The sequence below is a fragment of the Myxocyprinus asiaticus genome, chromosome 11, assembly GCF_019703515.2.
Source record: "Myxocyprinus asiaticus isolate MX2 ecotype Aquarium Trade chromosome 11, UBuf_Myxa_2, whole genome shotgun sequence".
NCBI lineage: Eukaryota > Metazoa > Chordata > Actinopteri > Cypriniformes > Catostomidae > Myxocyprinus > Myxocyprinus asiaticus.
This window is the reverse complement of record NC_059354.1, coordinates 5290204-5317394: the sequence shown is the minus strand read 5'-3', so window position 1 is coordinate 5317394 and position 27191 is coordinate 5290204. Positions and strand designations below refer to the sequence as shown.

Genomic DNA, 27191 nt, shown 5'->3' with positions numbered 1-27191 from the left:
ACTGTGGTGTGAAGAAGCATTTTCACTAGTGTATCTCAATGTATATTTGCTAGAAAAAAAACAACAAAAAAAAACACACAAAATAAAAATAAATACAGAATCAACACAAACAGAGTGCACACATAAATATACAAATAACAGTGAAACCTTTTAGAGTGTGTTGGTCGAATGGACTTTTGATCTCAAATGATGGACTTTTGATCTCAAGTTATGGTCTTTTGATCTCAAGTTATGGACTTTTGATCTAAAATGATGGACTTTTGATCTCAAATGATGGTCTTTTGATCTCAAATTATGGACTTTTGATCTCAAATGATGGTCTTTTGATCTCAAATTATGGACTTTTGATCTCAAATGATGGTCTTTTGATCTCAAATTATGGTCTTTTGATCTTAAGTTATGGTCTTTTGGTCTCAAATTATGGACTTTTGATCTAAAATGATGGACTTTTGGTCTCAAATGATGGACTTTTGATCTCAAATGATGGACTTTTGGTCTCAAATGATGGTCATTTGGTCTCAAATGATGGACTTTTGATCTCAAATGATGGACTTTTGGTCTCAAATGATGGACTTTTGATCTCAAATGATGGTCTTTTGATCTCTAATTATGGACTTTTGATCTCAAATGATGGACTTTTGATCTCAATTGATGGTCTTTTGGTCTCAAATTATGGACTTTTGATCTCAAATGATGGTCTTTTGGTCTCAAATGATGGTCTTTTGGTCTCAAATTATGGTCTTTTGATCTCAAATTATGGACTTTTGATATCAAGTTATGGACTTTTAATCTCAAATTATGGTCTTTTGGTCTCAAATGATGGACTTTTGATCTCATGTTATGCTCTTTTGATCTCAAATTATGGATTTTGATCTCAAATTATGGAATTTTGATCTCATGTTATGGTCTTTTGGTCTCAAATTATGGCCTTTTGATCTCAAATTATGGTCTTTTGGTCTCAAATTAGTCTTTTGATCTCAAATTATGGACTTTTGATCTCAAATTATGGACTTTTGATCTCAAGTTATGGTCTTTTGGTCTCAAATTATGGAATTTTGATCTCAAGTTATGGAGTTTTGGTCTCAAATCTTGGTCTTCAAATTATGGACTTTTGATCTCATGTTATGGTCTTCAAATTATGGACTTTTGATCTCAAATTATGGACTTTTGATCTCAAGTTATGGTCTTTTGATCTCAAGTTATGGACTTTTGGTCTCAAATGATGGACTTTTGATCTCAAATTATGGTCTTCAAATGATGGACTTTTGATCTCAAATTATGGTCTTCAAATGATGGACTTTTGATCTCAAATTATGGTCTTCAAATGATGGACTTTTGATCTCAAATTATGGTCTTCAAATGATGGACTTTTGATCTCAAATTATGCTCTTCAAATTATGGACTTTTGATCTCAAATTATGGTCTTTTGATCTCAAATTATGGTCTTTTGATATCAATTTATGGACTTTTGATCTCAAATTATGGACTTTTGATATCAAGTTATGGACTTTTAATCTCAAATTATGGTCTTTTGATCTCAAATTATGGACTTTTGATCTCAAGTTATGGTCTTTTGATCTCAAGTTATGGACTTTTGGTCTCAAATGATGGACTTTTGATCTCAAATTATGGTCTTCAAATGATGGACTTTTGATCTCAAATTATGGTCTTCAAATGATGGACTTTTGATCTCAAATTATGGTCTTCAAATGATGGACTTTTGATCTCAAATTATGGTCTTCAAATGATGGACTTTTGATCTCAAATTATGCTCTTCAAATTATGGACTTTTGATCTCAAATTATGGTCTTTTGATCTCAAATTATGGTCTTTTGATATCAATTTATGGACTTTTGATCTCAAATTATGGACTTTTGATATCAAGTTATGGACTTTTAATCTCAAATTATGGTCTTTTGATCTCAAATTATGGACTTTTGATCTCAAGTTATGGTCTTTTGATCTATACTGATGTCGCTTTGGATGCGATTGATTCCAGATTCAAACCCCTTTCATGTATACTGCTTTTTAATAATCTAAGCAAAATCCCTACTGCATATCAGTGGATCTACAAAATGGTTGAGCAGTTAATTCCATATTACGTGATTTCCATGAAACAGAGATCGGACCACGGTGACATACAGAAGCGGAACGTGCGTCTGGATGTGGGGGCGCGCGGTCTCGCACCACTTTTGAATAGTTGCCTCTACCAGTGTCCGCAACTGACTAGAGCGAAGCATAATGAACTAGGAAAATTTCTGAACAAGTACACTCGCTAAATAGAGACAGAATGTGTCAAATGGATCAAACAAAAGCTGCATTGAAGAAAACCAGAAATGGAATAAACTGACAAACAAGCATTTTTTTCTTTTTGGAATCGAAGGTGCCAGAACGTTGTTCCAGACCATACCCGGCCCAATTTAACCCCTGCCCTATTCCCTTCTAAGACTCTACCATCCACTCTGAGAGCTTTGAAAGGCTAAAAGGTGTGGGGCTCAAACATAAGGGTCATTCGGAGCTCACTTTTTAAGTCATTTTTATTGGAAATTCAGTTTGAAGCGATCTTATCATGATTGTTCTCCCTTCAAAGTGCCCTTTGGAGGGTGATTTATGCCTTTTGGAAAGCACCATATACAGTATGTTTGCCTGCAACATATATTTGCCTGAAATATAAAGAGAGAAGATATGGATTGAGTCACACTAGCAATAGCCAGAGACCTGCAAAGACTCGCGACAGAGAACTATAGGCTACATTATCTGCTGAATCTGATTACTGTATATTTACTCTTCAGAGTGAATGCGTGCATAGACTATTGCATATTTGGGGCAGTTAGCAGCTACATTTGACAAGGATCACTCGTTAGTTTGACTGTGATGCCTGCAGGGCTGTGGACATCCTCTCATTAGCATGTTGCGCAAAGGAAAAATCAGTTTGGACCTGCATACAGAAATAAAAGAATGGTTAAATAAACATTTTTGTATTTCCACAACCATTTATTTGTTTTATATTTTGTTGTTTTTGCATTGATTACATTTATTTGTATATCTCCTCGCACATTTAATTATGAATATATTTATTAATGCACAAATATATGGATTTATATATTTATTATTTTGGCAGGTTTTGTCCTACATATTTGTTTTATTCACCTTATTCAGCCCACCCCTTTTCAGCGCTCCGCTCTTCCGCATTTTGTCATCTAACTTCCTGTTTGTATTGAAGCTGCTAAGAAGAGTCAATCAAAATGGATTACGTATGGGAGCACAGAAAGTATTTTTCCCCAAGAGCTGATCGTGTGAATCCACAGCACCCCTCCTATACGTGAAAATGTTCGTGAGGTGTTTTTTCTGTCACTGTAAATGTTCGTTTTTTCCGACACCCACGGAGTTAAATTAAATTGGACCTGCAGATCATATTCAGACAGCTATGACACAATGCACTTTATCGTGATACAAGCGTTTTCTTATACGTGTAATTCTCCTTAATTTTTAGGTTTCAACTTGCCTCATTTGTGTTCAAATGTGTAGCTGACATGACATTACACATGCAAGTTTAACATTAATAAAAATTACAGTTGTACTTTTTAAAATTAATATGTCATCCTTCATTTTTATGAGTATTAAATGTAATTAAAATTGTTGTAAATGGAATGGTGGATTAGAGTAATGTGGGACACCTAAGCTCCAGTGCATTTATCTCTTCTTCTACAACATTAAAGTGAACATGATTGGTGCTGAATCCAAGCAGAGGTGTCAAGTGACTGAAATCACGTGACTTTGTGGAAGTGATAAATGTGGGTGGGAAAATCGTCAAACAGGAAGTACCCCTTGTGAGGTCCACTCAAGGATTTAGACAAAAATAATGTTAAGGATATAATCTGTTATAAATAAAACAATGTTATAAATTGTTATCAAATTATGTTTGTGATGTATTTGTACATCACATGTTGCAATAATATTATGAAAATGTGTTAAAGTATTTTCTATTTGAAGCAATCTTTGTCGTCCCACTTTAGAAAAGGTTAGTTTCCAAAGTGGGACAGTCATATATACTACGTTATTCAATTGAGAAAATATGCATTAGGAAAGTTAAATGCCCTACATGTATTTTTGTTCAATTTTTGGGCTTATAATGCAGCAATATTATTTGTTTTAAGATCAGGATTCAAAACCTTGTCATGATTTGCCAGTTAGCTAGTTTACGGTTTAGCTAACTAGCTACCTAGATAGCTAAGTCAAAGAAACAGCTTTTAGTCACACTGACATCAAATATAACATGGCACATTTTTTTAATTCCGTGCATAGAACAAATACATTTTCTTATCCATCTATAAATCGATTCCTAAATGCAGTGTATTACAGAATACAATGGCGTCCCAGATTTCAGCGCTAGCTGTCCCAGATTAGAAAATCCACAAATTCTTATACGATTTTGCATGAGGAACACTTATATATGCGCCATTTTCCCTTTGAGTACAATATCTGAAAATTGTCTTCTGATTTAATAAGGGAATATCTTGGGGATTTCATAATGATATAAGGTGTTGATATATTGTTTTGGTTTCATATGGAAATATGGTAAACAAGTCAGAATTGCAAAAAATGTCCCACATTACCCTAATCCACCCTACACTTTCACGTGTGTGTGTGTGTGTGTGTGTGTGTGTGTATGTGTGTGTGTGTGTAAATATAGTTGAACCCTTCCCCCGTCCTGGTTTAACACTCAAAAATCTGCTCACCTGTGGCCGGTTGCACCAGCTGTGTGTAAGTTCTCACGTAAATTGGGATGTAAAGTTCACACTAACTACTAGATAGTTTGTAACTAAGTCAGTGCTTAATTTGGTTGCACCACCTGTTCTTAAGGCAAGACTTAACTAGTGGGTCGTAAACTCTCCGTAAAATATCATATTTACCTGTATTGATCCAATAAGCAGCCTTCAAATTTATACACAGAAGTGTTGAAAAGCTGTGAATTTCAGTTTTATCTCGTTACAGTTATTGTTCAAACCTTGTCTGCTCACGTAAATGTCAGCTGTAATAAATGATATCCCCATTAAAATATGATACATAATAAAAGTAGATTTAATAAACAGTATATTTGCCCTGTGTAAATAACAATATATAGGAACTGTATCTAAAATAAATGAGGGGTGATAAATAAATACTAATACAACAGGCTGTAAAAAATAGACATTTGTTCAATTTAATATCTTATATATATTTTGAATGTGTTGAAACTTGACACTGAGCGACGCACCCTAAAAACAGCACCGTTAGAAGGGTTTCATGCTGAAGAGCAGCTTAAAAGTACGTTTTTTCTCTCTCTTGTAAATGTAAACAAGTGTAAATGCCAATGTCATACTGTATATGGAAAGGACTGAAGCCTGTCAACCAAAACATGATTTTATTGGAATTTTATTCCAACCGTTACTACTGGTCGGAGTCTTCAGTAAATATTTAGTTTATACGTAGGGTTATGTCCTACCTAAGTTTAATGGTGCAACACTCAAATATTTAGTAGAGCGTAAACTGTGACTTAGTGCCCATTTACGCCACAACTAGGCTAAATTGTAACATACGTATAGCTGGTGCAACCAGCCCCAGAGCTAAAACACGATGGGAGAATTACATGAGACGATGGTCAGAGTTATCATGCAGAGATATTTTTAATGACTTTGTTTTGTCTCTTGGACTTCCATGAGCACAAATGCACATTAGTACATCCACAGCGTGGAGGTAGGATCCTATGTATTAATGAATGAAGTTCTCTTGTTTTAAAATCAACCCACTCTGCTTCCAGTTGTTATTACATCCCATGAACACTTTAAAATACTCATGATAGTTTTTGACAACTCTACAACCTTTAAATCCACTTCGCTTGCTAATTACACTTAGACATCAACACCATAAAAATCTATATAGAATATGCTAGACCGGAAGCTCAAAGACAATATTTTCAAGATGGCTGTGCGCTAGTTTCTCTGGGGCATAATGTGCATAGGCTATTGTATTATTTTTGCATTGATGGGTGCATTTATTTATTTATTTGTATATCTCCTTGCACATTTAATTATTTATATATTTACGTATGCACGAATATGTGGATTTATTTAATTATTTATTAATGTATTTGTGTTTTTTTTTTTTTTTCAGGTTTCGTCCTCCATAAAATTGTAGTAGTAGCTAGTAGAAAATAATAAACTAAAAAGTAGCAATATCATAATAAACCATACTCTTAATACATTTTAATTGGTGCTTGTGAATCGTTTAGTTTACTAAAACCAGCGCTATCACCTACAATGTAAGCGTTAAGACCTAATATTATAAATAAATAATAAATAATTACAATGAAATATTGAATACTAAAATACCAAGCAAATGTAGACCTTTCAGACCAAAATATCTGAGGAAAGTAAATGAAGTCCAGTCGTGTACGGCAGTGAACGGGCATCCACGGAGTAACCAATCAGCAGCGCCATAGAAAAGCACGTGATCCAAGCGGAAGTAAATGAGAGTGGACGCTCGTTGCCCCATGGAAACATCTATGTCCATGCAGTATTAACAACTTGTTTAAAGCAGTCTGGTGAAATCTTTTGATAATCGTGTAAGGAAACAGCGCTTTGGAGCTTATCGTCGGAGCTCAGCGGTGAATAGTGTGTAGTGTAGTGTAATGTACGGTATTGATTTATGCGGTAAGAGGCCCAGTGTGCAGTTATGATGCTTCTCTGTATCACTAATAGAGTATATGAACACATGCTGGAGTGTTTATCAGTCGTGCTGTACACACCGATCATGCGTTACTGCTGGATTACCTGCGTGCTTGGGGCCAAAGGAAATAGATATTATTATTAACCGTGTCATTACTGTGACATTGACGTATAAAACTGCGTTTTCCAGACAGGTCTGGATTTTCGTGCATCATTGATTTTAAATGAGTGAAGCCCTGCATGCGCGAACATGCCTGACATTCATTTTTACTCAACGAGAAACAAGGATACAGTCTTCTGCTGATTGCACTTTAGAAACGAAGACATCATGTCTTTAGAAATACTGCAAGACACTTTCTGACGGGCCGTTTGGTTGACAGCGAGTTGACAGCTTCTCCTGAATTTCTGAAGAATTAAACACAATAAAAGCTGCCAAAATGAGGATTTTTAGGACTTTGATGAACATTGCACCCGTCTCCAAGCAAATCGACTTTTACTCCAGATTTTCTCCTTCTCCTCTGTCTATGAAACAGTTCATAGATTTTGGTGAGTTTGGAACAACCCTATCCTTTAAATTAGCATAGAGTAGATCTGACTGTGGCGAGACATTGGTACAGTGATGGTATCCCATGATAATACTATGCTACTTAATACTGTGCTATATTACATTGTACTTAATGATTACCGTATTCATATACCATGGTTTACATTGTACTGTAAGCAGGGTTGGGGAGTAACGGAATACATATGATTATTTTTACGAGATAAATACGGGATTACGTATTTAATATACAAAATATAAGTAACTGTATTCCACTACAGTTACAATTTAAATCATTGGTAATAAGAATACAGTTACATTCAAAAAGTATTTTGACTACTAGAGAGATTACTTTGCATTTTATTGTCATTTGTTTCATTTAATATTTAGTCGATCCAAAGTGCATTTGAACAGCGGTGAAACACTTTCTTATGTGTTACATTCATATGAGCAGACAGAGAAGTAAGTTTGAAGTAAGTTTGGAGCACAAGAAATAGAAATAAACCTTGTGTAAATTGTCAGCTTTACGCTAAGCTAAAATGCTATTTCTAGCACATGTTACCATCATATTTTATTATCAAGAAAATTCACGTTGGATCATAATTTCTTTTTTTCTAGTAAGACCTTTGATATCAGGGCAAAAATCATATTCTTGATAATAATTTTTTTATTGTTTTCCTGTAAGAATATCTAAAAAAATCCTTCAAACAAGATCAATTTGATTAATCTTGTTTTAGAAACAACACTGCATAAGATATTTAGGTTTTTCAGAGAATGTATTTTTAACATGTGTATTTTGTCTTACTGTACTGGCAGAGTTTTTATAGTCAAAACAAGTGAAAAAATCTACCAGTGCTGAAGAAGTAATTCAAAGTATTTAGAATATGTTACTGACCTTGAGTAATCTAACGAAATATGTTACAAATTACATTTTACAGCATGTATTCTGTAATCTGTAGTGGAATACATTTCAAAAGTAACCCTCCCAACCCTGACTGTAAGGTATAGGATAACATGTTTTTACCAGGGCATCATATCTAAAAACATGGCTACCCTGATACTAGAAAGCGTCATGATAGTAGAATAGAATAGACTTTTTTTTTTTTCTTTTTTTTTTTTACCAACAATTACTGTTAAAGTATTATACTACATTGACGATATTAGTACTTTAATATATTCCTTGATATTATATGATTATTTGATTGCCTCCACCAAGGCACCATGCCCAAAAACATGGTAATATACAAGGGATCTATTTTTGTAAGTGGACTGGAGTGGAGTCATGCATGCATACAGTGCAGACTTCTCTCACTGTTTTCCATCTTTCTGTTCACATTTTCCTGTTCAGGTTCTGAGAATGCGTGTGAGAAAACATCCATCACTTTTCTGAGACAAGAGCTGCCTGTCAGACTGGCAAATATAATGAAGGAAATCGATTTATTGCCTGATAACCTGCTGAGGACACCATCAGTGCGCCTAGTGCAGAGCTGGTCAGTGTCATATCATATATATATATATATATATATATATATATATATATGTATATATATATATTTTGCATGTTTGATTTTTCAATGGTGCCATCTAGCGGTTTGATATTTTTGAGTAACAACCGCACATCCTTGTATCAGGCTACTAATCCAGGTATTTTAGCCATCTTTCCTACTTTTCTGATCACTGTACAATCCCTTGTAATAAGCTGGATAATGAGAAGTTAGACGTTTATTAATTACAAAATAAGCACCAACAGCACTCGACGCAAATCTGAGGTGGATTTCAGCTTTTCAGCAATTTGTTTCTTCTCACATAATTACATAATTTCAATGCAAATCAATGTTTCATGTGCATTTATTTATTTATTTTGCAAGTAGTTTTGTAATAAGCTGGATAATGTACAGTCAGCCGCTTTGCGTCGGGGTTCTGTTTTTTTTTTTTTTGCGATAACAACTGGCTGACTGTACATTATCCCTTACGTATATACAGTATATATAATATATAATATCTCTATAATATATATAATATATTAGGCAGCAAGTGAACAGTCAGTTCTTGAATTTCATGAGTTGGAAGCAGGAAAATTAGACAAGCATAAGGATCTGAGCGACTTTGACAAGGGCCAAATTGTGATGGCTAGACGACTGGGTCAGAGCATCTCCATAACACCAGGTCTTGTGGGGTGTTCCCGGTATGCAGTGGTTAGTACCTACCAAAAGTGGTCAGAGGAAGGACAACCGGTGAACCGGTGACAGGGTCATATGCGCCCAAGGCTCATTGATGTGTGTGGGGAGTGAAGGCTACTGTAGCACAAATTGCTGAAAAACGTAATGCTGGCCATGATAGAAAGGTGTCAGAACACACAGTGCATCACAGCTTGCTGTGAATGGGGCTACGTAGCTGCAGACCGGTCAGAGTGCCCATGCTGACCTGTCCACTGCCAAAAGCACCTAGAATGGGCACTCAGAACTGGGCCATGGAGCAATAGAAGAAGGTGGCCTGGTCTGATGAATCCCATTTTCTTTTAGATCATGTGGATGGCTGGGTGCGTGTGCGGGAAGAGATGGCAGCAGGATGCACTATGGGAAGAAGGCAGGCCAGCAGAGGCAGTGTGTTGCTCTGGGCAATGTTCTGCTAGGAAACCTTGGGTCCTGGCATTCATGTGGATGTTATTTTGACACGTACCACCTACCTAAAGATTGTCGCAGACCACGTACACCCCTTCATGGCAACGGTATTCCCTGATGGCAGTGGCCTCTTTCAGCAGGATAATGCGCCCTGCCACACTGCAAAAATTGTTCAGGAATGGTTTGAAGAACATGACAAAGAGTTCAAGGTGTTGACTTGGCAGCCAAATTCCCCAGATCTCAATCCGATTGAGCATCTATAGGATGTGCTAGACAAACAAGTCAGATCCATGGAGGTCCCACCTCACAACTTTTAAGATTTAAGGGGTCTGCTGCTAACGTCTTAGTGCCAGATAACACAGGACACCTTCAGAGGTCTTGTGGAGTCCATGCCTCGAAGGGTCAGAGCTGTTTTGGTGGCTCGAGGGGGACCTACACGATATTAGGCAGGTGAATTTAATGTTTTGGCTGAGCGGTGTGTGTGTGTGTGTGTGTGTGTGTGTATATATATATATATATATATATATATATATATATACACATACACATATGTGCATTCTCAAATCATGCTGGATAACGTGGTCTGGATCATCAAGCTTTGCACAAACTTGTGGAGGTTATGCCAGCTAAAAGGGGACATTTTAGATAGTAAGAAATTCTGAAATTCTTGTTAAGCCTTTCAATCGAAATGTAATGCTGAAAATCATTTTCAATGTTAAAATCTGTATTAAACTAGTTAAATGCAAAATAGATGCATGTTCGTTAGTGGTCTCAGACCTTAAAAGTGTGTATCTGAGCCACGTACTTTGGTTGTGTTGCATCTCTGCAGGTACATGCAAAGTTTCCAGGATATACTTGAGTTCAAGGACAAGGATATTGATGATGAAAAGGTCACACACGAGTAAGAGAAACAACACACAGCCTTCACTCCTACCAGAACACACTCACACACAACACATCCCTCACACTCTATTGCTGTTAGCTTCACAGATGCAGTGATTAAGATCAGAAACCGGCACAATGATGTGGTGCCAACCATGGCTCAAGGAGTGGTTGAATATAAGGAGACCTACGGGACCGACCCCATCACCAGCCAGAACATGCAGTACTTTCTGGACCGGTTCTACATGAGCAGGATTTCAATCAGAATGCTCCTGAACCAGCACAGTAAGACAGGCACACACACATTTAGTGCTCTATGTTGGGCTGTATAATCAGTTTTGGGTGTAAGCTGATTACAAATTAATTAGTTACTGTAATCTACTTTTAAGTTAAGTAAAGTAGTGTAACACTACATTTTAAATTCTTGCAATCAGATTACTTTAAATTATGTTCATTACTTTTAAGTAGGATGGCACATATTGCTAAAATAATATTTATGTTTAATATATTTAAAATATGAATTCAAATGTTCATATGTACATCTGTTTACCTTTCTGTGACAGCTGAAGGGTGTGACCAAGGAGGAAGTATGGGCATTATTTTAAATTTGTTGAGCAGAAAAAAACCTACCTTTTCTGTTGAAAGTGTTTTAGAAAGTAACTTAAAAGTAAAGTAATTAGGAAAGGATCTGATTTTAGAGAGGTACAACAACAATAATTAATATAATTAATAATTTTATTTATTTATCACACATTATATATTTGTACATATACAGTGAAATTCTTTTTTTTACACATATCCCAGCTAAGCTGGGGTCAGAGCGCAGGGTCAGCCATGATACGGCGCCCCTGGACAGGGTCAGGGGCCTTGCTCAAGGGCCCAGCAGTGGCATCCTGGCAGTGCTGGGGCTTGAACCCCCAACCTTCTGATCAGTAACCCAGAACCTTAACCGCTGAGCCACCTGAGGTTTTCTAATCTGTGATCAATAACTGATTAATTAGTCACCATTTAAACGTTGAGCTGTGTTGCTGCACCACTAATGAGAGGACTGTCTAATACAGCGGTTCTCAACGGGGGTGGTACCGCCCCACCAGGGTGCGTTCAAATGATGCTGAGAGCAAATTAGTAGAGAGGGGGGCATTAGGTTACAAATGGGGGGTGTTTATCTGTCATAATAATCAAATCTATCATCAGGTTCCTCTTTGCATTAAAACGTTTATCTAATCTTGGAGTATATCAGTTGGTTCTCAATTATACGGGTTGGTTTGCATTTGTACCAAGGTTCATCTGATTTTAAAGTCTAGCGACACATCTGAAGTATCTGGTTTAGCAGCATCAAATACACAGGCGGAGGCACAACATTGGCTAATGCACCTGTATGTATCTGTAGATCGACACGGCTCAATGGACAGAACAATCAGTGAGAAGCAAGGCGCCAGAAGTGGAAAACATTTGAATTCAGCCCAAAATTCTACATCACCACTATATCAATTTACTATAGTAACACTAACTGTACTTTAGGCAGAAATAGATTGATAATAAATATTATCATATCACAACTTCAAGGGAATGAAGTAGGGGGGTATTCATCAAAAAAATGGTTGAGAACAACTGCTCTAATATGTTCCATGTCTGTGGCCTGATGTTGACTGTTGCCTGTTTTCAGCTCTTCTGTTTGGAGGAAAGGTGCGTGTGAATCCTGCTCATCCCAAACAGATCGGCAGCATTGATCCCAGCTGTTGTGTCACTGATGTTGTAAAAGGTGATAATGATCATTCTCTTATTCAAGACTCCCGCGGATCCTTAAGTCTTCAATTCAGTTTTCCAAAATTTAAGGTGATAAAAAGTGTTAAAATCTTAAATGATACAACAAAAGTCTTAATTATCATTTAAAGAGGTCTTAAATTTGGGGGTGGAAAGATGGGAATTGTGATATGACCTAATGCGATTATCAAACTTCAAAAGAATATGATTTAATTCAATAAATGCATGCGCTGCGTCTTTCAGAATGAAATCGTGGCTCTGTTGTATTTTCTTCAAGCACACAGGGGCTTGTGAGTGTTTTCAGTTGTTGTCTTTCAGTTCACAATCATTAGGCCATATCAGAAATTTATGACAAGCGATCACTAATGACCATCTGTTGATGTTGATGATATAGTGTTGATGAAATATGACAATGTTTACTTTTAATTGTTTATATTGTAATATGTTGTAGATAATTGTAGGAGTGCACATTTTATTTCCATTATCTGTTTGAATGAGCAGCTGGAAGCATTGAAGCGCAAACATTTCAAAATAAGAGTCCCCGGCGTATTTCAGCTTTTAAACTTAAAAGTTCTGCACTATGAATCAAATGTTTTGATTCAACTGGTTACTGGTACTTAATTAATTAATTAAATTAAATGACTCTTGTAGCCTCTGTCTGGCCCTCCCCATCACAGAATTCTAAAAACTTTTGGCAGATTAATTGCCTTTCAACTCATTATCATATCAGCGAAACCAATATTGGTCGACCTCTTAATTGTATTCATTTATACAATGGTACATAAACCAATTTCAATGTGATATATTTGTGGAAAACATGTCTTGAGTATTTGAAACTTGCATATATCCCTGTTTTACTGATGATCAATGTTAAGGCCATGTTGAATGTGTGCCTCTGCCTGTTTAAGTAAGAGTCTGTGATACATGATTTATTTTGAGATTGTGTTGGTTTGTTTTGGTATGGGGATAGGGTATTAATTTTATTTGTTCAGGTCTTGAGAAAGGTCTTAAAAAGTCTTACATTTGATTTTAAAAACTCTGCAGCAACCCTGTTATTACAAGCATTTAGTAATAGTTACAGACAGGGGGTTAAATTGGGATTTTGGAGGGGGAACTCCAGCAGACATGGATGGATTGAATTTACAAACAATGCCATGGGGAAAAAAACCTACTTTTGTATTTAACATTAAAATTTGTTTTTTATTTCAGATGCCTATGAAAATGCACGAAACCTGTGTGACAGGTATTACATGAACTCACCTGAGCTCGTACTGGAAGAATTTAATGGTAACGTCCTGATTTCCACATTTACAGGTGGTCATGCGATCATGACGTCATTTCAGATTTCTACAGAGCAGATATAAAAAAATCAGAAATAAGTTTAATACAATTCTTGTAAAAGGGGTATTTACACAAGACTTTTTAGAAGCATAAATGCAATCTAATAATTAATCCTAAATATATATTAAATAAAAAATCAAAACAAAGAAAAGTAAAAGCATATTTCATTCATTCGTTTATTATTTTATAAAATTCCATCAAAACTCATGTGTATCTTTAACTACACCACAAGTGTGTTTACATGCACTTTAAATGTCTGATTTCAGTCAGACTAAAGCAATAATTAGTCTTGTTAAAAATCATGTAAACACATTAGTCCGACCAATCGTACCTGTCTAATTTTTGCAAAATTAAACTAACACACCTAGATAATGCGGTTGTAGATTGGTCCTGTCTAGCATGTATACTCGTCTATCAGTCCGCAATAGGCCTCGATTTTATGCTCATGCTCTGATAAACAGAGGTGCCACTCGACAAAGCAGAGAAAAAGAGGTACAACAACAAAAACAACGTGTGCTGTCAAATGAACAACCAGTCAGTAACTGCACTGCCTGATTGAAACAGTTACTGTTTATTTAATGTTGTACTTAAGACCTGTGATACTTCAGAGACCGTTGAGACTGTTATGTAGCCAAATGTTGTACTTCATGCTTGTGTCACTTTAACAGTTCTTATTTCAAGTTGTACATTCATGACTTGTACATCAGTAAAAGATTAATTCAGTATCTGCTCTCAATCTCAGACTGAGGCAAAAACACTTTTTATTGTTTTTGATTTACTTAAAAGTAGTGCTGTCAATTGATTAAAAGTTTAATCGTGATTAATCGCATACATTTTTTTTTGTAGTTAGTCGCGATTAATCACAGATTTGAAAATGCTGACATTTGACCCCATATATACTTTTTTTCCTGTCAAAATGCATTTATTTCCATCTTAGGAAAGAAAACAAAACAGTATGTAAGAATATAATGCTTTATTAACTTTTTATGGCTTTTGCTGTAATAACAGTAAATGCATTAATCGAGATTAAGAAAAATTAGCGTGTAAGACATTTTAAATTAATCACATGCGTTAACACTTTAATTCCGACTGCTCTGCTAAAACGTCATTCTTTCATTCAGTAACCGCACTGGTAGTGCTTTATGATTTGATTCACTAAATAGAACCGGCTCATAAGAGTCATTTGTCTGGGAATCAGAATACTCTGGATGAGCTGTGTGTTTTGTGCTGTAGATTCAGCAGTGCTGCTGCTGAAATTCGCTGCAGGAAAATCTGTCAAGAGTATTTTAGTGTGGCTTTCCATCCGCATCGGTGGAGAATTGCACATGCGGGAAATGTTAATGGAACAAAAAAATCATACGGTTCTTGTATTTAAAATGGAACCTGTTCTGAACAAGAACGGGTTAGCGGTTCCCAACCCTAATCAGGAGTTTGACTGCTGTTTCTCATGTGTTTGTTCTGCAGTTAAAGGACCCGATAAAACCATTACTGTGGTTTATGTGCCCTCTCATCTGTACCACATGGTGTTTGAGCTCTTTAAGGTGGGGTGCATTATTTTTTACTTCTGAAATCTTAGTATATATCAGTAGTTTCACTGCTTGTTTGTCATGATACTGCAATAAAACTTGCACTTAAGTATACACCGTTTTTTCAAGCGTATATGCCCCCCCAAAAAACTGAGTAAATTCTAAATTTTCAGTTTTGGATATTAAGTGTACATGGTTTTAATGCTGTTAAATGACTTTGCTTTGCTCTTCTAGAGGTGTAGAAGAGAAACCTAATTTGTAACAGCAGTGCTGAGCTATAAATATACTATGTGACCCCTGCAGAATGCCATGCGCGCTACCATGGAACTGCACGAAGATGCCATGGAGTATCCACCAGTACATGTGCAGATCGCCCTCGGTCATGAAGACCTGACTGTTAAGGTACTGACAGACTTAAAGTATAAGGTCATGCAAAATAAAATGTGACTATATGGAAACGTGCCCCGTCAACACATACATTGTGTCTCCAACTTCATATTTTGTGAATAATAAACCTTATTTCTCATTATACTTGAAATATACAGAAACAAAACCATTAATCTGGTAAATATAAAGGCTATGAAAAGCACAACTTGGCTAATACTTTATATAGAGTATTGTAACAGAGTCTCTGTCATTTCAAAATAAGAGTCCCAAGTGTGTTTAAGTACCATGTTATGAATCAAATCTTCATTTTTTTTCTTTCTGGTTATTGGGATTTTGGATGAACAATTAAGTACATCTGGGAGTTTATTCATTTTGGACTTTTGTAGTATCTATGTTTGGGCCTGTCATAGTTAGGAAAGACATTTTTTAACATTCTATAAATCAGAGTCACGTGACGCCATGCGAGGTTCGGACATGTGAACGGCGAGCTCTGCACACTTTGCTAGTTTTAATACTTTTTATGTCATAAACCTGTGAGATTCGATATACCTTGTTCCATAACTGTTCTAGGAAGACAATATGTCAAAGAATTCAAAATCCTCGGGCTCGGGGGCCAGGGTAGCTCAGTGAGTAAAGATGCTGACTACCACCCCTGGAGTCGCAAGTTCGAATCCAGGGTGTGCTGAGTGACTCTAGCCAGGTCTCCTAAGCAACCAAATTGACCCGGTTGCTAGGGAGGGTAGAGTCACATGGGGTAACCTCCTTGTGGTTGCTATAATGTGGTTCACGCTCGGTGGGTGCGTGGTGAGTTGTGCGTGGATGCCGCGGAGAATAGCGTGAAGCCTCCTCACATGCTGTCTCCGTGGTAATGCACTCAAGCCATGAGATAAGATGCGTGGATTGATGGTCTCAGACGCGGAGGCAACTGAGATTCATCCTCCGCCACCTGGATTGAGGCGAGTCACTACGCCACCACGAGGACTTAGAGCACATTGGGAATTGGGCATTCCAGATTGATGAGAAAAAAAAAATAAAATACTTGGGCTCTGGAGACATTAAAGGACACTTACATGCTCAAGCTGATGCCCCTGAGGCCCCGAGCCAGGGAGCCGATTTGGCCGGAGAAGTGAGGGAAATTCAGCGAGAATTGTTGAACTTCAGCAATGCTGACAAAGGTCGTTGCTGACTTGGAGGATCTTGCTGTGGTGCGTCGATCGATCACTGCCATGAGACGAGGTTAACTGGGGTGGTTACAGGAGTGGGGGATGTCGAGAAACAGACCGATTATCTGGAGTCATCGGAGAGGGAATTATCTTCTAATCTGCTGGTGGCCAAGGTGGATTTGGAGCACGTCTGGGAGAAGTTGAAGGATATGGAGAACCGTAGTCGGCGGAATAATGTCCGTATTGTTGGAATTCCTGAGGCCGAGGAAGGTCGGGATATGGTGAAGTTCCTGGATGGGCTCTTTCCAAGTCTGCTCGACATAACAGGCCATGGGCTGGAAATCGAGCGAGCTCACAGGGTTCCGGCTCGGCGATCTGCTGAGGGAGACAGGCAATCAATCAATCAATTCTGGCCAAATTTCTGAGATCATCCGATAAAGATCTCGTTTTACATGAGGCAAGGAGTAAAGGAAGGCTTTCTTGGAAGAACCACAGCATTTTCTTATTCCCAGACTTTGCGAATTCAACGAGAGATACGTGATCGATTCAAGGAATGCAAGAAACTCTTACATCAACGGAAGGTCGCTTTTGCACTGATGTTCCTGGCCAAATTGAGAATAGATGCTAAGGATGGCTGTAAATCATTTACATAGCCCCAACGCGTGATGTCCTTCATAAAGTCAATAGAGTAAGTTATTTTATGGTACTCGCATTGCAGCCAAGTGGACCGACTCACTGAAAATACACTTGACTGTCCGAGGAAACTGAGCGCCTTTTTTGTTCTCCTTCGGGACAGTGTTGTGGATGAATCTGCATGTTCTTTGTGCTTATGCCTCCTATTGGTTGGAGGTTGTTTTGTGGAGTATTTCTTGCAAGTCATTGGAGTGATTAGGTCATTTGTTGCACTCATGTAGCAGCCGAATGGGCCGGCTCACTAAACTAGACTGTCCGAGGAATCTGAGTGGCCTTTTTTTTTTTTTTTTGTGCTGGTCCCACCTAGTGGCTGGATTTTGTTTTATAGATTATTTTCTGTTGTATAATTCTGTCTCACAAAATTTTTATAAAAAACACCGGACTTGAGCAATCTTACAGCAAAGTTGTTGCGGTGGCTCTCTTAGGCATACATGGACTGTTTGAGTTTAGAGGGACGGATGCCAGTTGGCGCTGTCGTGCGCGGGGTTAATGTGCACGTTTTTCTGTTTGTTTGGTTCGTGGTTTGATTGTTACGCTAATGTTGGAATGTGGCCTTTATAATTTTATTTTTGACACAATCTATTTTTTCTAGTATGTCAAAATGTCAAATGTTAATATGAGTGGATTGTCTCTCTCTTCGTGGAATGTGAATGGGTTGGGGCACCCCATAAAAAGAAGGAAGGTTATTTCTCTTCTTAAGCATCAGCAATATAATTTAGTGTTTCTTCAAGAAACGCATCTTTCTTGCAAAGAATGGCAAAGTCTTATTTTGGCTAATATTTATGCACCTAACGCTGATGATCAGGGCTTTTTTTTATAGATCTTGAAGGGATGTTGCAAGCCACTGGCACCCCTCATGATATAATATTGGGAGGAGACTTTAATCTATTGATGGACTCAGTCCTTGAACATAGTGAAGCAAAAGTGTGTAAGCTCCCTAGAGCAACACTGGTGCCTCACAGGATGTGTAAAAATCTTGGTCTTACAGATATTTGGAGACTTTTGAACCCATCTGGAAGGGACTATACATTTTTTTCATCAGTTCATAAGATTTATTCTAGAATAGATTATTTTATTTTTCTATATCTTAAGTCCCTCATTGTTGTTGATTGCTCAACTGGAAACATCTTATTCTCAGATCACGCCCTGGTGAGTTTAGAGGTTTGGTGGTGGCGTAGTGGGCTAAAGCACATAACTGGTAATCAATCAATGGTAAGGTTGCTGGTTCGATCCCCACAGCCACCACCATTGTGTCCTTGAGCAAGGCACTTAACTCCAGGTTGCTCTGGGGGTATTGTCCCCATAATAAATACACTGTAAATCGCTTTGGATAAAAGCATCTACCAAATGCATAAATGTAAATGTAGAGGTGTTGCCACATATGGAGAAAAAGAAATCATACAGCTGGCGCTTTAATATATACCTTTTGCCGCTGAATTTTTTAGATCTTATGGCTCCACTTTTGTTAGAAGCTTATACGGAATCATTAAAGAATGGAAAGCTTCCGCCAACCATGACACAAGCCCGGATCAGTCTGATTCTTAAAAAGGACAAAGATCCAAGCTATTGTAAGAGTTACCGTCCAATTTCCCTGATCCAGCTAGACGTTAAAATATTGTCAAAAATTTTGGTTAACCGATTAAGTAAAGTTATGACATCTCTTATACATATAGATCAGGTGGAGTTTATTCGGGGCCGCAGCTCTTCTGATAACATTAGGCGTTTCAACAATATCATGTGGTCAGTGGCGAATGATCAGACTCCGGTCGCTGCCTTCTCACTTGACGCTGAAAAGGCGTTTGATGTGGTAGAATGGGATTATCTTTTTAAGATTTTGGAAATATACGGGTTCGGGGTACAAACAAATGGATTAATTTCAGATTATTTTACTCTAGATAGGGGCACCCGGCAGGGTTGCCCTCTTTTCCCATTATTGTTCTGTCTTGGCCTGGAACCATTAGCAGCCGCGATTAAGAAAGGAAGATGATTTTCCAAGGGTGGTGGTGGGAGGTATAAGCTTTTGCTTTACGCAGATGATATTTTATTATTCGTCTCCGACCCACTGGATCTATGCCTTGCCTCCACAGAATCATTAATTCCTTTTCTAAATTCTCAGGATACAGAGTCAATTGGTCTAAATCCGAAGCTTTGGCTCTGACAGCGTACTGCCCAGTAACGGCTTTTCAGTCGGGTGCCTTTCAGTGCAAACAGGGCATTAAGTACTTGGGCATTTTATTCCCAGCGAATTTGTGTGATTTAGTTGGAGTTAATTTTGACCCCTTAATAAAACAGTTTTTGAGCGATGTGGGCTTCATTACATTTATCGATTATTGGGAAGGTGAATGTTATTAAAATGAATTGTATTCCAAAATTCAACTACCTTCTACAATCTCTCCCTGTAGATGTCCCTCTCTCTTATTTCAAGCAATTTGATAGCATAGCGAAGTCCTTCATTTAGAATGTTAAACGTCCCAGATTACATTTCATTAAGTTGCATAGGCCGATTGACAAAGGTCTACTCATGATTTTGTTTTATTATTATGCATTTGGTCTCAGACATTTTGCTCATTGGTAGCTTCCACCTGAGAGAGCCCCTCCCTGGTTTTGTGTTGAACAGGAAGTTCTTGCCCCTATTTCGCCATTGCAAAGCCTTTATATCAAACTAACTGGAGAAGTGAAGTCACAGCCCGTTATCTCGCATTTTCACTCGGTATGTCAGAGTGGATTGTGAGGGAGGTAAATATGCTCAGTGACCTATATGAGAGTAGAGTGTTGAGATCCTTTGAAAATATGGTTCAACATTTTAGGATTCCCAGATCTCAGTTCTTCAGGTATTTACATCTGCGCCACCTACTCCGTACTATTTTTGGGAGTAGCATACACCCCCCCTAAAGCGGCAGATACTCTGGGAGTGGTGATTACTGCTTTTGGAAAAGGACATGAGGCATCAGTGTATTACTCCGTTAATTCAGAGTCTGGGGACGGAGCTTCAACTTCTTTCAAGAGATTATGGGAGAAAGATTTAAACTTGGTATTGGAGGAGGGAGTGTGGTCTAGGATACTAAAAAACGTCAAGTCTACATCTAGAGATGCAAGGGTGCGTCTTATGCAATTTAAGATTTTACATCAATTCTATTGGACCCCCTCTAGATTGTATAGGCTTGGTCTTTAAGAAACACCCACCTGCTGGCGATGCCAATCAGAAGATGGGGACACAACAAGATCCAAGAATTTTGGTTGAGGGTTCAGAGCTTTATGTGTGATGTATTGGACACTCAGTTTTTATTTTGCCCCAGACTCTGTATCTTAGGCGATGGGGTGGTCAATAATATAGGGGATAGACATAAAAAAGTTGGGTCCTAGCTGGAGTTATGATTGGCAGACGGATCATTCTCAGGGGATGGAAGTCGGCTGGAGCACCCTCATTTCAAGAGTGGTGCAAAGAGATGGGTGGGGTGGCGGCATTCGAGGAGGTAATATATAGAAGGCTGGGAAAATGGGATTTGTTTAACAGGAATTGGGGTAGATATTTGGCTTTTTTGGAGGGTTCTCAGGGAGGGGTAGTGGAGAGGGATTTGTAGTTTTAAATGTGTATGTGCATTATTTTTTTTTTGAAAGTCTACTTTGTTTTTGTTCTAATTATTTATGACCACTGTAGTGTGTGTTTGTGTTGGGTGGGGGGAAATGTTCAGGGGGAGGGGCCTAATGTATATAATTTGATTCCGTATTTTATGTTATGTTTATTTATTTTGTGAATGGAATCAATCAAAATTGTTAATAACAAAAACAACAACAACAAAAAAAATTATATAAATCAATTTGAAAATCTGTCGCCGATTAATCGGTTATTGGCCTTTTCCACCACCTTAGTTATCGGTATCGGCAAAATCCAATTCAGTTGATCTCTAGTCCTTATCCACAGATCCTGATGGAAATCTACAGAAGCTTAAATCTCCAGTAATATTTCAGAAATGGAGTGTTTCAATCAGGATCAGAAATTAACTTTCCATTAAGGGGCAAAATACACTGTCGGGTTTTTCAGGGGCATTTCTAACCAAATAATAAACCTACAATGTCATCCTTTTATGTGAAATAATTACATTTAATTTCATGAATTAATCAACAAAGTCTCAAAATGAATAACTAGATAACTAGACTTCTTACTCATAAATTCAGTCAAAATTAACATACTTTATACAGTAACACTTTTAAGTGCATAAATAGAGGAATTCATTATGTGTGCATTTTTTTGCCCCCATATTTTGAATTTCTGGGTGATTTTTGTTACTTTCCCTGGTTTCAGCCCAACAAACAGCACTTTTTGGACATTTTCAGCTCAATTTATGTGAAGTGCCCATTGAAAGTAGTTATTTTCTGCGCTGCCAAAAGAACTAGAAGTGCTGGGCTCCAAGCATTTGTTTGTAAACAGTATCTATACAGTCAGTCAGAGATGGAAATGAGGCAAGACTTGACCTCCTGCATAAGAATCCTTATAGAGTTCATATAACAACATCCTTAAAAAAATGAAAATTCTCTCATCATTTACTCTCATGCCATCCTTGATTTGTGACTTTCTATCTTCTGCAGAACTCAAATGAAGATTTTTAGAACAATATCTCAGCTCTGTAGGCCCATACAATGCAAGTGAATTGGTGCCAAATTTTTGAAGCTCCAAAAATCACAAGTCAGCATTAAAGTAATCCATAAGACTCCAGTGGTTACATCAATGTCTTCTGAAGCGATATGATAGGTGTGGGTGAGATATTTAAGTCCTTTTTCACTATACATTCTTCTCCCTGCTCAGTCAATCTCTACTATAACTTTCACATTCTTCTTCTAGTGTTTTTGGTGATTCACATTCTTCATGCATATTGCCACCTACTGGGCAGAGAGAAGAATTTCTAGTACAAAAAATTACTTAAATATTGATCTGTTTCTCACCACACCTATCTTATCACTTCAGAAGATATGGATTTAACCACTGGAGTCTTATGGATTACTTTTATGCTGCTTTTATGTGCTTTTTGGAGTGTCAAAAGTTTGGCACCCATTCACTTGCATTGTATGCACCAGCAGAAGAAAGAAAATCATACACATGAATGATGAGAGAATTTTCATTTTTGAATGAACTATCCCTTTAAGGCATAATGACTCCATTCACATAAGAAAGTGGATCATCACTCCACAGATAGGAGCAAGGATGCTTATTCTCTCATCAAACTTCAATCTCAGTCTGATGTGAATTTCCATCACAGTCTCAAACCTGCCTTTCTTGGTCTCTCATAGGTCAGTGACCGTGGAGGTGGAGTTCCATTGAGGAAGATTGACAGACTGTTTACATATACATACTCCACTGCCCCTCGACCTCAGATGGACACATCTCGAGCTACTCCTCTGGTCAGTATGTCACATCACTGCACTGCTAAGATCTGAACATACAACTAAAATGCACAACCTGTGTGTTGATGTGTCATGGCAAGTCTGATGCCAAATGGCTCACGTGTATTGTGCTGACTGCAATGTGCCAAATTTGAATGAAGTAGGGGAAACTGATGAGTGAATAATGACGTAAGCTTTGTTAATATTGACTTTTTATGATTGAAATATAGTTATCGACTAATATATCACCAAGGCCGATAAATCTGATGACATTTACTATTTTTAAATTATCGTCATTGGTTGATACATTTTCCTGCTTGGTCAATTATTTTTGGAAGCTGTGAGGGCACAGAGAATCGCCTGCTTGCATGTGAAGGAGCCGTCTGAGACATTGGCATGTAAAAACAAAATGAACTGTGATTGGTCGTTTCCATGTCTCAGACAGCTCCTTCACGTGTAAACAGATGATCTGGTGCCCTCGCGGAAAATTTATTGGCCTATACCAATAATTTAATTCCGAATATCGTCCGATTTATCGGCCTTTGCGATATATCGGTCGACCACTATTAGAAATCTAAAATTATTATTTCCTTTTGACAGACTAAAGCAGAAGATTTAAAACAACCTTCTTAAATTAATCAGTGTTGGGTATTTTAATCAAAATTATTATATCAATTACATAAAAGTTTATAAAATATTTCTCTACATTGTTAATAAATTGTAAGCAACCAACACACTGCTGAGTAGAATGTGAGATGTTCGCTGTGGTTGATGGTGTGTGCTGTCCTGTGATCTCAGGCTGGTTATGGTTATGGGCTACCCATCTCTAGACTCTACGCCAGGTATTTCCAGGGTGATCTGAAGCTCTACTCTATGGAGGGATATGGCACAGATGCCATCATATACATTAGAGTGAGTACCTCTGAGTGTCTGAATGAAAAGTGGTTATTTCTAAAGGCCACATGGTAGTCATGTTTCAACCCAAAATCTTTTTTTTTTTTTTTAACAATTTTTGTATTTATATTTTAATCATTTATTTTTTTCCTTCACCTGAACTTGTCTTTATGAATCAGTGATTGTATTCATATATACCGATCAGCCACAACATTAAAACTGCCTACCTAATATTGTGTAGGTCCCCTTCGTGCCGCCAAAAAAGTGCCAACCCGCATCTCAGAATAGCATTCTGAGATTATATTCTTCTCACCACAATTGTACATCTGGTACCAACAATCATGCCACGGTCCAAATCACTGAGATCACATTTTTTCCCCATTCTGATGGTTGATGTGAACATTAACTGAAGCTCCTGACCCGTATCTGCGTGATTTTATGCACTGCTGCCACACGATTGGCTGATTAGATAATTGCATTGATGATTGTTGATGCCAGATGGGCTGGTTTGAGTATTTCTGTATCAGCTGATCTGCTGGGATTTTCACACACAACAGTCTCTAGAATCTACACAGAATGGTGCCAAAAACAAAAAACATCCAGTGAGCGGCAGTTCTGTGGATGGAAATGCCGTGTTGATTAGAGAGGTCAGCAGAGAATGACAGGGAGTGTATTGTTGGATCTGTGTAATTTTCTACATCTTATTGGACATTTATATTGAACCTTCTGTTTTTCAGTAAAAAAATCCACAGTTTTAGCACAATGTGTAGACTTTTCAGACAACCCCTTACCCACCGAAAGAAACATTTCCAACTTCTATCAATGCTAAATTGACGATTTGGAACGATTTAGCAGTGATGCCATCTGACCAACTTACGGGACAAATCCCGTACTGATTCGATACGGGACTCATCGTTCCATATTTAAATAAGGGCCGATCCCGTATTTTACGGGACGGGTGGTAACCCCACTGGAGGTCTAAGGTCTAATACATTCTCATGAGCAAAGTGTGGATGTGGATAATCATGAGTTTTTGGAGAAATTGTAAATCGGGAGTACAGTGGGAGGAGTGGAAAAACGGGAGAAACCAGGTAAAATATAGAGTGTTGGCAGGTATGGGTTTTAATGCAGTAACCATAGTTAAACCATGATATTTGTAGTAAAACCAAAACCCTTATTTCACAAACCCAGTTCAGGTCATGGAGCCTCTACTGGAGTGCTGGAGGATTGCTTTGTAGATTAATGAATGATTTTTCTCTCTCGCTTTAACCCTGAAGGCTTTGTCCACCGAGTCCATCGAAAGGCTTCCAGTTTACAACAAATCTGCCTGGAAGCATTACAAAACCATCCACGAGGCCGATGACTGGTGTGTTCCCAGCAAAGAGCCCAAAGACATGACCACCTTCCGCAGCTTCTAGTCTTGATTAAAGCTGCTCTTATGGATGTGCTTGCCCTGTTCCCCTCTCACTGCTGATCCGGTGCGGACTGCATTGATCCAAACATCTTACCTTCATCTGTCCACTTATATAGGTCAATGAGATATAAGAGAGGACAACAATGATAGAAACTGTGGCCTCACGATGTAACAGAGGAACATTTCATAAATGGGGGTTGCTAAAACCTTAGAGGTTTCTAGTATGTTCTCATGAAAGTTTAAAAGGTCTGAAGTGAACTGAGCTGGCAGTATGATAAGTTAGCAGGGGTGTTCCTAGTGCCAAATATAAAAATAGGCCATTGCAATTGGATGTACTTGTGTTTGAGTGTGTGCCATTATAAGCTTTCCCAACTCACAGGTATTATCATAACATAGAAATCTGGTATTTGGATAGAAAGCATTAAAATTAAAGGGATAGTTCATCTGAATCATCATTTACTCATCCTCATGTTGCTCCAAATCTATATGGCATCCTTTCTTCTGTGGAACACAAAAGGAGAAATGTTGAAAAATGTTCACTTGGTTCTCTTCCATACAATGAAAGTGAATGATGACCAGGGAGCTTCAAGTTCTAAAAAAGACCAAAAAGCACCTTAAATGTAGTCCATACAACTCGTGCTCTATATTCCTAGTCTTCAGAAATTATACGTTGGTATTGTGTGAGACCGAAATTTCAGTTCATTGAAAATCTTTGTCTGACAGCTGTGGTCACCATTGACTTTTACTGTATGGAAGAGAGCAGCTTGGAAATTCTGCATTAAAAACTCCTTTAGTGTTCATGCTGGTGAGTAAATATTTACCGCATTCTCGTTTTTGGGTGAATTATTGATTTTTTTTTAATTATTGAGAGAATTATACCATTTGGGTTCATTATTAAGTCAGTGTACAATTATTTATTTGACTGTTCTTCACTTTGCAGTGTTGACCGCTTTCTGAAACTATTACACGTGATTGATTTAGGAAATCATGCACATATCTGTGTTTTACACAGGCCTGTGTTTATGTGAGCTGTAATGATGTACCAGCAAAACTGGGGCTTCACATTCCACGTACCATCCCATCTATTACATTTTGTTGTTTCAGGCAAGAAACAGGATTTGTATTATTTTTTCTGTCTCTCTAATAAAGTGTGAGAGGTTTGAGTTTTAAAGAATGACATTTCTACGTCTTGCTTCACCCTGCTAGAGAAAATATCTGAAGGTTGATGATTTTCTTTCAGGAATTTAATTGACAAAAAAAATTAAAAACGCATATAAGTGTGAATTGAAAGCTTATTTTGACTAGTCTTAAATCTGGAACCACTGAACAAGAATGAATTGTCCAAATTAAAACTCATCCAGAATGTGTCAATAAAGGATTTGGAGTACTTTACTGGAGACTGACTGTAACTGCAGCCTCATTACTTCTGTTACAGTGGCCCCAAGAAGTATTTGGAGTATACGGATGTCAATTTAACATTTTATTTCAAATTTTTAATAGAGATAGCCCGTCAGTGTTCATTAAAAACATGCATACCCATTGGCTGGGCCAGCCTAAAAAAGAAATGGCATTTCTTTTTCTTGTGATCTGAGCTAAAGAAGCACCATTTATGATCCCATTGTTGTGTTTTTTACATTTATGCATTTGGCAGATGCTTTTATCCAAAGCGACTTACAGTGCCCTTTTACAGGGACAATCCCCCTGGAGTTAATTGCCTTGCTCAAGGACACAATGGTGGTGGCTGTGGGGATTGAACCAGCAACCTTCTGATTACCAGTTAAGTGCTTTTGACCACTACGCCACCAGATTTTACTGCTGATTTGAAATATGTTATTTGATTGTAATGTTTACCAACCGTTTTGGTGGAGATTTTGTTTTT

The 27191-nt window shown here is 37.7% G+C and overlaps 1 protein-coding gene across 1 annotated transcript; it reads left to right on the top strand.

The window, feature by feature from the left end:
* The first annotated feature begins 6509 nt into the window (after positions 1-6509).
* LOC127448073 (pyruvate dehydrogenase (acetyl-transferring) kinase isozyme 1, mitochondrial-like) lies at positions 6510-27010 on the top strand. The gene is made up of 11 exons (XM_051710354.1): positions 6510-7253; positions 8597-8738; positions 10699-10770; positions 10852-11036; positions 12418-12513; positions 13725-13802; positions 15321-15397; positions 15686-15784; positions 22912-23022; positions 23803-23916; positions 25176-27010. The coding sequence occupies exons 1-11, from the start codon at positions 7145-7147 to the stop codon at positions 25314-25316; spliced, it is 1224 nt and encodes a 407-aa protein (XP_051566314.1). The 5' UTR covers positions 6510-7144; the 3' UTR covers positions 25317-27010.
* The last annotated feature ends 181 nt before the right edge of the window (positions 27011-27191 follow it).